Source organism: Amblyraja radiata, chromosome 28 (assembly GCF_010909765.2).
Source record: "Amblyraja radiata isolate CabotCenter1 chromosome 28, sAmbRad1.1.pri, whole genome shotgun sequence".
Lineage (NCBI taxonomy): Eukaryota > Metazoa > Chordata > Chondrichthyes > Rajiformes > Rajidae > Amblyraja > Amblyraja radiata.
This window is the reverse complement of record NC_045983.1, coordinates 1,942,238-1,958,097: the sequence shown is the minus strand read 5'-3', so window position 1 is coordinate 1,958,097 and position 15,860 is coordinate 1,942,238. Positions and strand designations below refer to the sequence as shown.

Here is a 15,860-nt window from a genome sequence, read left to right as displayed (position 1 = left end):
ACAGTTTTCTTTTCACATATAGTTTAGCTAGAATGTATTGTCCAAAATTGTGGTGCAAGCAGATGGTCTTTTTTTTAAACAGCAATAATAGTAAGATTAAACGAGAACTTACCAGTTTGAAGTTTGATCTGTATTTTATGAGGAGTTACGATGAGGGATTACGTGAAGAGCCCGCTCAGCACGCATGCGCGGCATACTTCAAAGCAGCGGTGTGGGATCACAGATAGACACAGTTATTGAAGTAAACATAGTAAAGACAAGGAGAAATCAGTTTATCAGTTTGACCCATATTATTGAGGATGGGAGCGGAGGGCACGTAATCTCTCATCGTAACTCCTCATAAAATACAGATCAAACTTCAAACTGGTAAGTTCTCGTTTAATCTTACTATTTTACTTCGGAGTCACGTGAGTGATTCCATGAAGACTTCAAAGCTCTGTGATTTCAAACCGTGTAACAGTTATTACTTCACGCACTGCCGAAGTCCTTGAGGGAGGAAGTGTGTTATCGTAATCAACCAATTAATCTGTTTGTAGAAAAACACAATGGTATTTTTTAACAATAACAACAAAGAAATTAAATTTCAACATATAATCCTCCGCCATTTCCGCCACCTCCAACGTGACCCCACCACTCGCCACATCTTCCCATCTCCCCCTATGTCTGCCTTCCGCAAAGACCGCTCCCTCCGCAACTTCCTTGTCAATTCTTCCCTTCCCTCCCGTACCACCCCCTCCCCGGGCACTTTCCGTTGCAACCGCAAGAAATGCAACACCTGTCCCTTCACCTCCCTCCTCGACTCCATTCAAGGACCCAAGCAGTCGTTCCAGGTGCGACAAAGGTTCACCTGTATCTCCTCCAACCACATCTACTGCATCCGCTGCTCTAGATGTCAGCTGATTTACATCGGGGAGACTAAGCGGAGGTTGGGCGATCATTTCGCCGAACACCTCCGCTCAGTCCGCAATAACCTACCTGAACTCCCGGTGGCTCAGCACTTCAACTCCCCCTCCCATTTCCAATCCGACCTCTCTGTCCTGGGTCTCCTCCATTGCCAGAGTGAGCAACACCGGAAATTGGAGGAACAGCACCTCATATTCCGCCTGGGTTGCTTGCGTCCGGATGGCATGAACGTTGAATTCTCCCAGCTTTGCTAGCCCTTGCTGTCTCCTCCCCTTCCTTAACCCTCGAGCTGTCTCCTCCCATCCCCCCGCCCTCGGGCTCCTCCTCCTCCCTTTTTCCTTCCATCTCCCCCCCACCCCCCATCAGTCTGAAGAAGGGTTTCGGCCCGAAACGTCGCCTATTTCCTTCGCTCCATAGATGCTGCTGCACCCGCTGAGTTTCTCCAGCATTTTTGTGTACCTTCGATCTTCCAGCATCTGCAGTTCCTTCTTGAACAAAGAAATTAAATTGCTCCCCTGGGCTTAAATTAAATATTTGCAGTTTGTAAAATCTTTCCTGCAAATAAAACAGGTTTTGCCAACGGCTTATTATAAAATTTTCTGAACGGTCTTTCCCCCCACCATCCTGCTGTAGCCAGGATGTGGTCTATAGGCATGTCCATTCTTTTAGCCGTCGACGTGGATGCTGCCCTGGTGGAATGAAATTTGTACATGTTAGTTTTTATCCCAGCAGCTTTTAGCACCTGCTTGAGCCATCTCGAAATGGTTTGGCTCGTCACCCGACCATAAGGTTTTTTATGACTGACCCACAAGGCTTTTCATCTCCCTCGAATATTTTGGTTGTGTCTATGTAGGATAGTAGGGTCATGGCACATAACCATGTTTCTGGCGGGTAAGCCCGGAATTCCACGACTGGATTAGGTGTTCCTGGTCTGCTCTGTTTGATCATTCCCTGGATAACGACAGAGATCTGGTCTGGAGCTGTGAGCATGGTGTCCAGTCGCAATAGGTGTAGTGACTGGACCCTCTGTGCAGATACAAGTGCCATCAACATGAGTGTTTTGAGCATAGATTGTTCCAGGTTAAGGGGTCTGGCTGGTGGCCATCCCCTGAGGTATGTCAGGACTACACTGACATCCCATATATGGGTGTACCTTGGTCTAGGGGGTTAGAGTTGTAAATACCCTTGATTAGTTTGACCACCAGCGAGTAGGACCCCATGGCCTGTTGTCCTGGAGCTGGTTTTAAATAGACAGACAGGGCACTTCTAGCTGTGTTGATGGCTCTGTAGCTGAGTCCTTCATCGTGGTGAAGGTTCGCCAGGAATTCCAGTACGTTGGTAACTGTAGCGGTTGAGTAGGTGGTCCCTGTATCCAAGCAGTACTTCTCCCATTTTTTGATGCTGGACAAATGCTGTTTTTTAGTGGATGTTCGGAGGGATGCTGACATGGTGTCGACGGTTTGTTCTGATAATCCCAGTCCCAGAAGTGGTTTGTGCAGAATCTGCAACCCAGGAGTTTGATTTTTTCATGGCACGGGTGGCTTGTGCCCGACACTGGGTGTTAATAACTCTGGGTCACTGGGGAATACCATCGGAGTTTCAACAACCATGTCATGGAGTATTGGGAACCATGGCTGCGTAGGCCAGTCGGGTACTATCAAAATACCTGAAGCAGAGTCCATTTGTATTGTGCGTAGTCCCCGACTGATGAGGCAGAAGGGAGGAAATGTATAGAAGAAGAATTTCCCCAATCCAGCGCGAACGCATCTACCGCTGCTGCCTCAGGTCTGGTTCCCTAGCGACATACATAGGTACCTGGTGATTTTATCTGGCGTGCCATATTGCTTGATAACTTTTGCGGAAATTTTTTTTTTGGGTTTTAACATCCATTCGATGTTGTCATTAAATTTACGGGACCTGGTGTCTGCCACTGTATTTAGCTTACCTGGCAGGTAAGTTGCTGATAGTCAAATATGTCTTTCGACACACCATTGCCAAATTGTGTTGACCAACTTGTCGCATGATACCGATTTTATGCCGTCCATATGGTTAATGTAGGCCACCACCGTAGTATTATCTATTTGTAACCGTACATGCAAGTGATGCATATTTGTGTATATGCTTTAAACCATAAAAGTCACCCATCTCTAGATAATTAATGCCCAGTGTAAGTGGTAATGATGACTCTGGGTTAGTCCATCTATTACCTGTGCTGGATATAGAGTTAGTTGCTCCCCAGCCTTGAGCACTGGCATCTGTTTGGATAACTAACATAGGGTTAGTGATGATAATAGGGCTGTAAACTATGCCAAACGTTTTTTGCCCACCACTGTAGTTCTGATATTGCTTCAGTGGGTAACTTCATGACACGATCATAATGACCTGTATGTTGTTTTTGGTGCAAAGGTCCGAATAATGTAGCCGGAAAATGCTGCTACCATTTTTCCAATTACTCTGTTACTTGTTGAGTAGTTGGTAGTTTGTTGACCATTAAATTGTTGCATGATTGTGCCAATTCAACTATTTTGTCTCTTGGCAATGTTACAGTCACGTAGACTGAATTAATTGTGAAGCCCAAGTAGTCCATGATTGTGGATGCTTAAACTTAGATTTATCTGGATGTAAGACAATCCCAGGGTTTTGAATAACTGTTTTGTAGCTGACACAGCTAACATAGTCAATTCCATGGTCTTGCCTACCATTTAAGACATCGCTTTAAACTGCTATAGCTGCCCCATCCAGGTAAATTTCAGGTATCTGCGATGATCCTTGTGAATGGTACTAAATAGTAAACATCTTTAAGATCAATGCTTGCCATGAAGTATCCTTTGGAATGTAGTTGTTTGGCAGTAACAACTGTTTCAATTTTGAAATGTATATACTTAACAAACATATTTAGTGAAGTTAAGTCAATGATGATGCGACATCCACCATCTTGTTTGGGTTTAGTGAATATATTGCAAGGGTTCAGGTTTTCCCATGATACCCTTAGTAATTAGTCTCACCAGTTCAGCTTGTCCCTCTCGTTTCTTTAACGGAGAGGGGAAAATACCCTCTGGGGTGAATGTTGACCAGGTGGCAATTTTTCTAGTATGAATTGTATTTGTATCCACTAATGCCATTGAGTATATACTGATCACTCGTGATAGACTCCTGTGTGTTAGTATTACTCTATATGCTGGTAGGAACCAGACCCACCTACCTCCATGGTTATGGGTATTCTTCTGTTTCCTGCTGGTCCAACGAGTGTTGCACGTTGTCTGACGTGGCGGTGACGTTGGGGGGTGGCACATTTTCCATGGTGTCCGCTCTGGGCCCTGGTCTAAAGAAGACTTTCGGTGATAGAATGCGGACCCCAAGCTTTCATCAGTCCCATATGGTAGACGTCGACTGATGGACGCGATGGGGTGTTGCTGCTTATTGTTTTTGGTTTTTCTCGTCCCGGGGCCTGCCCTCATGAGACCGAAAGCTTGTTAAGGCCTCTCCATATCCTTCATATGCTTTGTGAGGTTTTTGCCAGAGAGCAGTGGGTCTGGCTCAGTGGCTGGGGTTTTGCACAACCCCGCAAATTTAGGATTTTATGGCAGGTCTTATGATTTGTTTACGAAGGTTGTGGTCATCTCCATATTGGTCCACGGAACGAGCAGACGATGTGATGGCGGACGTCAAGAGCCTGAGGACCGCTGCAGTTTTAGCTCCTGGTTCCGAATGTTTGCCCTAACATGCCCCCACTTTTGGCTGTTTACAGCCGGCACTTTAAGGGACTCACAGTTCTCTGGAGCTGTATACCTCATTGACCACCTCTCCTGTAGGGCCTTGAACGGCCTCCTGCACGTGGGGTTGCCACGTAGCGGTTCACCACACCTAGTAGCTCTTCCTGTTCCTGCACCCCTTGCATACTGGTCACCAAAGCTACTATCGGGTAAGGAGGAAGCAATGGACAGTGCAGAAGGCACTGTGGAGGGAGTGCCTGAACTCCCCCCTGCGAGAGCGCCCCTCACGAAGCGCGTCTCGCTGGAGCTCCTGCTCCAGGAGCCGGTCCAGCGGCTCAGGCGGCTGTCTCTCCCCCGGGCGGGTGGAGAGACGTCCCCGTCCGACAAGTCGGAAGCCACCGGTCGGACGCCTCTTCCGTGGCTTTACTTCCAGCCCGCTGCTCAGGTGCTAGCGGGCTGGGTTCGGACGCGGTGTCGGGGAATAGCGGAGGCCAGGTAAGCGGTCCTACCTGGTTATTCCTGGTGGCGGCGCGACTCGTTGCAGCGGCTCCTACAGCCTGTCTGTCTTTTTTTTATTTTTGTCTAGTTAAATGTAGTGTTTGTGTTTTTTTAAGCTTGGTTTTAAATGTGTATATGTGGGGGGCGGGGGGGGGAGGGGGAAACCGTTTTAAATCTCTTCCCTGTTCGGGAGACCCGACCTTTTCCCTGTCGGGTCTCCGCTGTCGTTGGGGCCTAGCACCGTGGAGCGGCCTCCAACCTGAACGACCCGGGTTCTCGGGAGAATGCGGATCTGCGGACTACTCACCATCGTGGGGCTGGCCGGCCTCGGTGCGTGGGGAGCGGTGGTGACTCGCTGCTGCGACTCGACTCCTGGGGCTCGGAGGCTCCAGCAACGCAGCCGCGGGTCCGGTGGACTGGGACATCGGGAGCTCGCGGGTCCGGGGGGAGAGAGAGACCGCTTCCCGGAGCTCCCGCAACGCGACTTCTCCAACCCGTGTCGCGGGGTTGGAACGACCCGGACCGGGACCGTACATCACCTGGCGCGGCTTCATGGCCGTGGGACTCACCGTCGCACGCTGGGGCTCCGACCTTGTACTTTCAGACCGGGAGCAGGGCCGTAAATCGCCACGCGCGGCCTAAAATGGCCGTGGGACTTAGCATCACCCGCCTGGGGCTTGGACATCGGGAGAGAAATTGAGAGCAGGGGAGAGAAAAGACTTTGCCTTCCAACACAGTGGGTTCACTGTGATGGATGTTTGTGTGAACTTAATTGTGTGTATGTCTGTAGGACATTGTTTTTGTTTGTATGGCTGTGGAAACAAAATTTCGTTTGAGTCTCACTGGGGCTCAAATGACAATAAATTTGTATTGTATATTGTATTGTATTGTACCGCCTTGTTGCTGAACCCCTACCCACTCTTCCGTGGCTTGGGGAACTGGTTTGTTCTAGAGCCTTTCTTCTCTGCCTGAGAGCAGAAGGCTCCTCCTGTGAAAGAAAAACCCGACCTCAGAGCTTACCTGACGGCCCGTTTCTTTCACCCCGTAGCGGGAGCGCCTGACTCCCCCAGAGTCCAACGGGGGCCGCTTGCGTCTGCTGCTTTGCTCCACCTGGAGCAACAAACAGACGCGAGTCGCTGGTTAAACTGAAGGTAAGTACTTACCTAAAGCTTCCTCTTTCAGGCTTGTAGCGGGAGCGCCGCGCATGCGTGCTGAGCGGGCTCTTCACGGAATCACTCACGTGACTCCGAAATAAACTTGGTCAATATCTAATGAGGGCCAGGGGAGTGGCAGAGGCAGGATTGATGGACCTCTCGTGCTTTGTCTATTCACAATGCTCAGAGGTAGAAATGTACTTCTTTAAAATTTTACTTTTATAATGCCATTAAGCCGAATATGTTAAATACAGCAGGGGGTGCCAGTGAGAACCAAGTTCTGAAATGGCCTAACCTTGACCAGAAATCACAAAGGGATATGGAAACGAGAAAATGGACCCGAAAATGGGAAAGATGAAAATGAAACCTGTTATCTCACTGACGTTCAGCAAACATGAAACACTCGTGAATATTAACCCATTATTAACCCAGCCTCATTCCCATGCCCATTACCCATATAGAGCGGCAATACTGGCCAATTAACCCAACTTTTTCTCCCTCCTACCCAGCTCTCCCACAAAGCCTACTGTCTCCACCTTTTTTCCCCGCTCCACCCCCCCTCCCCCCCCCGACATCGGTCTGAAGAAGGGTCTCGACCTGAAACGTCATCTATTCCTTCACTCCATGGATGCTGCTTCACCTGCTGAGTTACACCAGGATTTTTTTGTCTACCATCAAATTTTCCAGCATCTGCAGTTCTTTCTTAAACAACCCAACATTCAGTGTGTTTTCCAAATGTGGAAGTAAACCAGTGTCTCAAGGAAACTCGTGGTTGTGTGTTGATCCCACAAGGCACCAGAGGTCAGGATTGGGCTCAGGTCTATGGAGCCATGAGCAGCAGCAGCACTACCACATGCAGCTCTGAACCACTTCAAGGCAAGCAGTTCAGAGAAGGCTTAAAACCCCTGTCCCACGGTACGAGTTCATTCCAAGAGCTCTCCCGAGTTTGCCCTGATTCGATCTTGGAGATTTACGGTAATGGCCGCTCATCGGTACTCGGGGCTCCCGTGGACATTTTACAACATGTTGGAAAATCTTCACGAGTCTTCCCGTGCTTACCTGCCATTAGCGAGTCTTCCCTAGTACCTGCCGTTAGCGTTACGAGCCGCTAAGAGACGTCCCCGAGCTCCGACGTACCCGCTACGTTCATTCTCCGTGCTTACCATGAGCTTGATTTTTTTTTAACTCGGGAGAGCTCTTGGAATGAACTCGTACCGTGGGACAGGGCTATTACCAGACTCATAACTATAATATGAGGAGAACTTATACAGGCTGGATACAATTGGGTGGGTTCAGAAAAGCAGGGGCGGCACAATGGCTCAGCAGTAGAGTTGCTGCCTCACAGTGCCGGGTTCGATCCTGACTACGGGTGTTGTCAGTCTGATCTATGGGGAGAGGTTGGGCAGGCTTGGAGTACAAGAAGCTGAGGGGTGATCTTACAGAGGTGCATAAAAGCATGAGGGGAACAGATACGGTGAATGCACAGAGTCTTTTACCCAAGGTGGGAAATCATAATATGCCTCCCACCGTACACCTATGTCGTAAGGACAGACGGTGGGTTTAAGGTGCGAGGCACAAGGAACTGGAGGGGAACGTTTTTCACTTGATTTAGTTGGCTCTTTGCTGCCAGCCTCAGGAAGCCTCAAGCTTTCTCAGCAGAGCCTGACCCAGGTGTGGACTGGGTAAAGTGAGGTACTGGTGCATTCACCTGTCGGTGCCGAGTCCCTGAGGACAGGCAGCACATCACAGTGGAAACAGTCACTGCTCATCAGTGGCTCACATGTTACACAACTTTATTTTTTTGTGTTAAAGATGTTACCAGGACTCAACAGCCTGATCTATGGGAGTTTTTCACTCAGAGAGTACGGGCATATGCCATTGCAGGTAGTTGGGACAGGTACAATAACAGCATTTAAAAAGGCACGTGGACAGGTACATGGATATGTTTAGAGGGATATGGGCCAAATGCAAGCATATGGGGCTAGCATTTGGTCAGCATGGACGGGTTGGGCTGAAAGCCCTGTTTCCATGCTTTAGTGATTTAGTGGGTTTTGTAATTTAACATATTTTATTTCTATAACTACATTTATTTTTCCTAACTTGTAATGGCTTTCAACCGATAAACAATCTTTCTTAGCAGCTACTGATCAGTTGCAGTGAAGGCTCCACGAAACCACAGCCCTGGGACAGTAACATTTCACTCGCCCAGGCACCTGTCCCGTGGGCAGCCTGTGGGGGTAGGGCGAGCGGGGGCCACTCACTCCTGTTGCGATTCTACTGCCTGGCCCCAACAATGAATTGTGCATGTGTAGGAAGGAACTGCAGATGCTGGTTTAAACTGAAGATCGACACAAAATGCTGGAGTAACTCAGCAGGTCAGGCAGCATCTCGGGAGAGAAGGAGTATGTGACATTTCGGGTCGAGACCCTTCTTCAGTCTGAGAGACAAGAGAAACGTGAGATATAGATGGTGATATAGAGAGATATAGAACAATGAATGAAAGATATGCAAAAACGTAATGATGATAAAGGAAACAGGACGTTGTTAGCTGTGGGCCGGGTGAAAACGGGTAACAGACAATGAGACTCAACAAGACGACTTTGAAGCTGGTACAATGACTTGGGTGGGGACGGGATGGAGAGAGGGGATGCGGGGATTACTTAAATTTAGAGAAACCAATGTTCATACCACTGGGTTGTAAGCTGCCCAAGCGCAAATGTGAGGTGCAGTTAGGCTAATTGTGATTCCCAGCAGCTGGCAACAGTGAGAGGCATTAGTTCTGCTACACTTGTGATGACGTACCAGTCTCATTAGACCTTCACAGTAATCTACCCCTGTTCTGTGCATCACTCCTCTGAAGAGATCTCTTATTTCCCACTTTCAATTTTTCAATGTCAAAACTGATGCTTCTTGTTTTACTGATTTCTCATATTCCTGGAAAATCAATTTTCATCCCTCCTTTCTGTGGCTTTGAGCAACTATGATCTATGAAGGGCGGGCGGCACAATGGCGCTGTGGTAGAGTTGCTGCCTTACAGCACTGGAGACCCGGGTTCCATCCTGACTATGGGTGCTGTCTGTGTGGAGTTTGTACGTTCTCCCTGAGACTGCGTGGGTTTTCTCTGGGTGCTCCGGTTTCCTCCCACATTCCAAAGACGTGGAGCTTTGTCGATTAATTGGCTTCTGTAATAAAAAAAATAGTTCCTGGTGTTTAGAATAGTGCTAGTATATGGGGAGATCACTAGTCGGACTCGGTGACCAGAAGGGCCTGTTTCTGCGCTGAATGTCTAAAGTCTCTCTGATACAGAGAAATGTGAAGTATTGTATTTTGAGAAGACTGACATGGGCAGGACCTACACAGTGAATGGTAGTGCTCCGGGGAGTGTTATAAAGTAGAGGGATCTAGGAGTGGAGGTACAAAGTTCCTTGATGGTGGAGTCACAGGTAGATAGGGTGGTCAAAAAGGCTTTCAGCACATTGGCCTACATCAGTCACAGTAATTGACTCTAGAGGTTGGGAGGTCGTGTTGCAGTTGTATAGGACGTTGAAATAGACTGCATTTAGAATATTGTGTTCAGTTTTGGGCACCATGTTACATGAAAGATGATGTCAAGTTGGAAAGGGTACAGAGAAGATTTACGAGGATGTTGCCAGGACTCGAGGATCTGAGCTGTAGGGAGAGGTTGAGTAGGCTGGGACTCTATTCCTTGGAGCACAGGAGGATGAGGGGTGATCTTATAGAGGAGTATAAAATCATGAAAGGAATAGATTGGGTAGATGCACAGAGTCTCTTGCCCCAAGTAGGGGAAATGAGAACCATCGATTTAAGGTGAAAAGATGAAATAGGAAACCTTTTCATCCAAAGAGTGGTGGATGTATGGAACAAGCTGCCAGAGCAGGTAGTTGAGGCAGGAATATCGCAACGTTTAAGAAACAATTAGACGGGCACATGGATGACAGGTTTAGAGTGTTATGGGTCAAATGCAGGCAGGTAGGTCTAGTGTTGATGGGACATATTGGTCGGTATGGGCAAGTTGGGTCGAAGGGCCTGTTTCCACGCTGTATCACTCTATGACTATGACTCACTGAAGGTGTTTTTTCACCATAAATTATTTTTTCTTTGTATAACAAAGTAAATAACAGGACTTTACCAGTGTCTTCCATTAATCCTAATTTATCATTGGCACCAGGGAGCAGATGTCAGCAACATGGAGAAGATCCCTGAACCCATCAAGGAAGCTACAGCTCTCTTCGGTAAGAACGCAGTCCGTAAACTTGTCGTGTCAAGATCAGTGTTTGCTGTACTGTACCACCATCCTCTGACACCTAGGACCAAACACACTGGCTTGCTCACCCTGGATCCCATGTGATGTAATCCTCCAGAGCAGCCTACCATGCGGGAAGGACACAATGTGCTGGAGTACATGTGGGTCAGGGAGCATCCTGGAGTACATGTGGGTCAGGGAGCATCCTGGAGTACATGTGGGTCAGGGAGCATCCTGGAGTACATGTGGGTCAGGGAGCATCCTGGAGTACATGTGGGTCAGGGAGCATCCTGGAGTACATGTGGGTCAGGGAGCATCCTGGAGTACATGTGGGTCAGGGAGCATCCTGGAGTACATGTGGGTCAGGGAGCATCCTGGAGTACATGTGGGTCAGGGAGCATCCTGGAGTACATGTGGGTCAGGGAGCATCCTGGAGTACATGTGGGTCAGGGAGCATCCTGGAGTACATGTGGGTCAGGGAGCATCCTGGAGTACATGTGGGTCAGGGAGCATCCTGGAGTACATGTGGGTCAGGGAGCATCCTGGAGTACATGTGCAGGAAGGAACTGCCGATGCTGGTTCATACTGAATATTTGAAGAAGTGTTCAGGCCCAAAATGTCGCCTATTCCTTTTCTCCAAAGATGCTGCCTGACCCGCTTAGTTACTCCAGTAATTCTTGTTCCCTGGAGAATATGTTCGTGCAGACTTTACAGACTTCTGTAAATTGCCTCCTAGTGTGCACAATAGAACTAATGTGCGGGTGATTATTGGTCGGCACGGACTTGGTGGGCCGAAGGGCCTGTTTCCATGCTGTATCTCTAAACTAAACTGGGTGAGATATGTTCCAGCAGATATCCGTGATATGTCCAGGCTGTGGTCATGAAATCCACCTTTCTGTTGCAGCTTCTCCAAGCTCTGAGGTTCCACAGGGACAGATGGACTCTCTGCTCTCCATCATTTCAAGTCAGAGAGAAAGGTTCCGAGCCCGGAACCAGGAGCTGGAATCGGTACGTATATGACAAAGCTTAGACAAGCCAGGGAGCAATGAAACCTTGTTCATGTGCAGCTCACAGATTAAACAGTATACGTGTGGTAATGATACATACAACAAAAGCACACGGCACCACAATGGTACAAGATAATATGCAATCTGAAATAGTGAAAAAATATTCAAGTATAAAAATGGAATAATTGAATGAGGTCGAGTTAGAAGCAAGAATATGTGGCAGCACTTCGAGAAGAGAATACAAAGAGATGATTGGTTCAGGATGTGTAGAAAGGCACTACAGATGCTGGTTCACTTGCACCTCCTCCGAACTTATCTACCGTAACCGATATTCTCGGTATGGACTCCTTTAAATCGGCGACACCGTGCAGACTGGGCGATCATTTTGCTGAACACCTACGCCCAGTCTGCATTCGCCGAGGCGGTTTCCCGGTTGCTAAACACTTTAACTGCCCATCACATTCCCATACTGTTCTGTCCTGGGCCTCCTCCATTGTCAGAGTGAGGCCCAGCGCAAATTGGAGGTACAGTACCTCATATTTCACTTGGGCAGCTTACAGCCCAGCGGTATGAACTTTGATTTCTCTAATTTCAAGTAACTCTTACGTTCCCTCCCCCACCCTAGTCAACCTACTAGTTCCACTGCTCGCATCCCTGTATCTCTTCGTTGTCGCCTCTTTCCCAGCCAACAATGGGCCATTGTGGGCTCCACCCATTCTTGCTCATCTGTTGCCAGTCCCGTATTTTTCTGGCCTTTTCTTACCTCCAGTTCGCTCCCCTCTACTGTCAGTCTGAAGAAGGGTTCCGACCCAGAACATCGCCCACCCTTTTTCTCCAGAGATGCTGCCTGACCCACTGAGTTACTCCAGCACTTTGTGTCTGTGACTGGTTCAGGAGTCTGATAGCTGTGGGGAAGAAGCTGTTCATATGTCTGGATGTTCGAGTTTTCAAGCTCCTGTACTTCTCCCAGAAGATATAATTGGGATAGACACAAAATGTTGGAGCAACTCCGCGGGACAGGCAGCATCTCTGGGGTGATGTTTCGGGCCGAACCCCTTCTTCAGACTTATGTGGACTTCGGGCCTCGACCTGAAATGTCACCCATCCCTTCTCCCCAGAGATGCTGCCTGGCCTGCTGAATTACTCAAGCATTTTGTGTCTACCTTCGGTTTAAACCAGCTTCAGCAGTTCCTTCCTATAGGTATAGTTGAGAATAGGAATGGCCAGAGTGACAGGTATCTTGCCTTCTTGATGTAACCCACTGTGGAGATGGACTGGATGAAAGGAAGTAATGAGCCTGTGATTGCCTGCACTGTGTTCACCACTCTGTGTGGGTTCAGGCGGTCAAGAGCAGAGCTGTGACAACACCTGGCTAAGGTGCATCCAGCTGAATACTCTCTCTAGAGCTTCTGTAGATGTTTCAGAGAATCCTCGTGAATGTACCAAATCTTCATAGATGCGTAAGAAAGTAAATACGCTGATGGGCGTTCTTGATCACCGCATCAGTGTGAAGGGACCAGGTTAGGTCGCCGGTGATGTGGATGACAGGAACATGAAGCAGTCCAACATTTCTACCACAGCTTCATTGATTAGAAAAGAGTTGTGCTTGCCTGGGTCACAACCAGCTTGCTGACGTTGAGGGCTACATTGTTGTGCAGACAACACTGTATAAGGTTCTCAATCTCTTTCCTGTACATCGTCTCATTGTTGATGTAGATCTGAACAACTGCAATGGTATCATCGGTGACTGTAAAGATTGAACTGATGTATTGGCCACACATTCATGGGTCTTCAGGGTGGCACAGCAGTAGAGTTGCTGGTTCAGAACTATCTGCCACTTTATTTTTGTATTACAAGCTTGAGTTGGCCAGATATAAGACAGGAACTTTGCGCCTAGATTTCATGTTTCTCTAACACTTTCTTTGTGAACCATAAAACCTAGGTTTAACAGTTTTGTCTTACACTGGTCTTGTAAGTTTAGAATGTAGTTAATTAGTGTGGCCAACACTTGCTTTTCATTGATGAATAGTGTGTGTGTGTAACTGTACGTTTGGCCATTTGATGGTCCCCTGCCTGTCAGCTGACCTAGTCGGCCATTTTGTGTCCCAGGACAACCGAATGATGCAGCAAACATTGCACGCACTGCAGAGTGAGTTGGACAACCTGCGGGCCGACAACATCAAACTGTACGAGAAGATCAAGTTCCTGCAGAGCTACCCTGGCAGAGTGAGTGCGCCCTTCCAAACAACCGTTATAGAATCATAGAATCATATAGCATTGAAACAGGCCCTTCAACCCAACTTGCCCCCGTCGACCAACATGCCCCATCTACACTAGTCCCCCTACCCCTGTGTGCCCCATATCCCTCAAAACCTATCCTATCCATGTACCTGTCCAAATGACTTTTAAACATTATGATAGTACCTGTCACAACTATCTCCTCTGGCAGCTCGTTCCATATAGCCACACCCTCTGTAAAAAAAGTTGTCCCTCAGGTTCCTATGAAATCTCTCTCCCCCCACCCACCCCCTTCACCTTTAACTTATGTCCTCTGGTTCTTGATTTTCATACTCCAGGTAAAAGACTCTGTGTGTCTACCCTATCTATTCATCTCATGATCTTATACACCTCAATATGATCACCTTCCATCCTCCTACACTCCAAGGATAGTCCCAGCCTGCCCAGTCTGCTGCGACTATGACGCGTGCTAGCCCTTTAGATGGAGCGCCTTGGTCAACAGGGATACGTTGGGCCGAAGGGCCTGTTTCCGTGCTGTATGTTTCTATGATGACATCTCATGCATTGCTTCATTTCATAACTAATCACGGTGGAATTGGTAGCCGTTAGATCATGGTCTGATTACAATATACTTTCAGGAATGCACAGTGGTGCAGCAGGTAGAACTGCTGCCTGTCAGATCTAGTAACCTGGGGTTAATCCTGCCCTCGGGTACTGTCTGTGTGGAGTGTGCACATTCTCCCTGTGACACATGGATATCCTCCGATGCTCCGGTTTCTTCCTACATCCCAAAGCCCTGCTGGCCATTGTTAAAATTGCTCGTAGTGTGTGGGTGAACGAGAGAGTCTAAGGATCTGGATGGAAATGGGGAATTGCTGGAAAAATTAGTGAGGAATAACATTGCTATATGGCCCAGCATGGAATGAAATGGCTTCCTTCTGTATCATAACATGGAACTATTATCAGAGGTTGTGCGAGTCCATGGATAAACGTGGTCTGTTCATAGAATGTCTGCTCGGTTCATTAGAAATTCACAGAATATATAATGTCTAATTAATCTAGCAGACGTCTAGGCACTGACAAATATGGGAAGATGTGTAAGGAAGCTTTCTGCGTAGATATGAAATGCGTTCAGTGAGTTAAGTGACAGAATAATGTGAGCTCAATGAACTGAAAGCTCCTTGAAGAAGGATTGATTGGGATCCTGGGCGGCACAGTGGTGCAGCAGTAGAGTTGCTGCCCTACAGCTCCAGAGACCCGGGTTCGATCCTGACTACGGGTGCTGTCTGTGCGGAGTTTGTACGTTCTGCCTGTGACCGCGTGGGTTTTCTCCGGTGGCTCCGGTTTCCTCCCACACTTCAAAGATGTGCAGGTTGGTAGGATGATTGGCTTCGGTAAATTGTAAATTGTCCCTAGTGTGTAGGATGCTGCTAGTGTGCGGGGATGACTGGTCGGCGCGGACTCGGTGGGTTAAAGGGCCTGTTTCCACGCTGTATCTCTCTAAACTATGACAACAGGAGGATGATCACAGGCTCAGGACAGCCCAGTGGCGGGGGCCCCTGTCCCATCCAATAACAGGAGCAGCGTAACCGGGGCGAGCCACATGCGTATGTTTCTGATGCTGATGTTTGTGTCCACAGGGAGGCAGCAGTGACGACACTGAACTCCGCTACTCCTCCCAGTATGAGGAGCGCCTGGATCCATTTGCCTCTTTCAGCAGGAAGGTTGGACATCTTAAATAAAGTCCTGTTCAACATCGATTCTATCTTAGCTAAAATGTATAGAGTTATCAGCCGTGTATAGTGAAGCATGGCTACCTTCCTACTCTTTATGTATTTTTAAAGTTTAGAACATATAACAGCAGAGGAACTGCACTCTGGCCCACAATGTCAGTGCCAACTACAATGCCAATGTAAGTTAGATAGAGCTCTTCGGGATATGGGGAGAAGGCAGGAACGGGGTACTGATTTTGGATGATCAGCCATGATTGTATTGAATGGTGATGCTAGATCGAAGGGCTGAATGGCCTACTCCTGCACCTATTTTCTATGTTTATGTTGCTAAATTAGTCAGCCTCTACAGA

The 15,860-nt window shown here is 48.0% G+C and overlaps 1 protein-coding gene across 1 annotated transcript in view; it reads left to right on the top strand.

The window, feature by feature from the left end:
* cux1 (cut like homeobox 1) overlaps positions 1–15,860 on the top strand; it is a 445,449-nt gene that overhangs the window by 413,292 nt on the left and 16,297 nt on the right. Inside the window, exons 16-19 of the mRNA XM_033045571.1 lie at positions 10,458–10,521; positions 11,437–11,540; positions 13,649–13,765; positions 15,418–15,501. Of these exons, the coding sequence (XP_032901462.1) occupies positions 10,458–10,521; positions 11,437–11,540; positions 13,649–13,765; positions 15,418–15,501 (369 nt within the window). The remainder of the gene's footprint in view (positions 1–10,457; positions 10,522–11,436; positions 11,541–13,648; positions 13,766–15,417; positions 15,502–15,860) is intronic.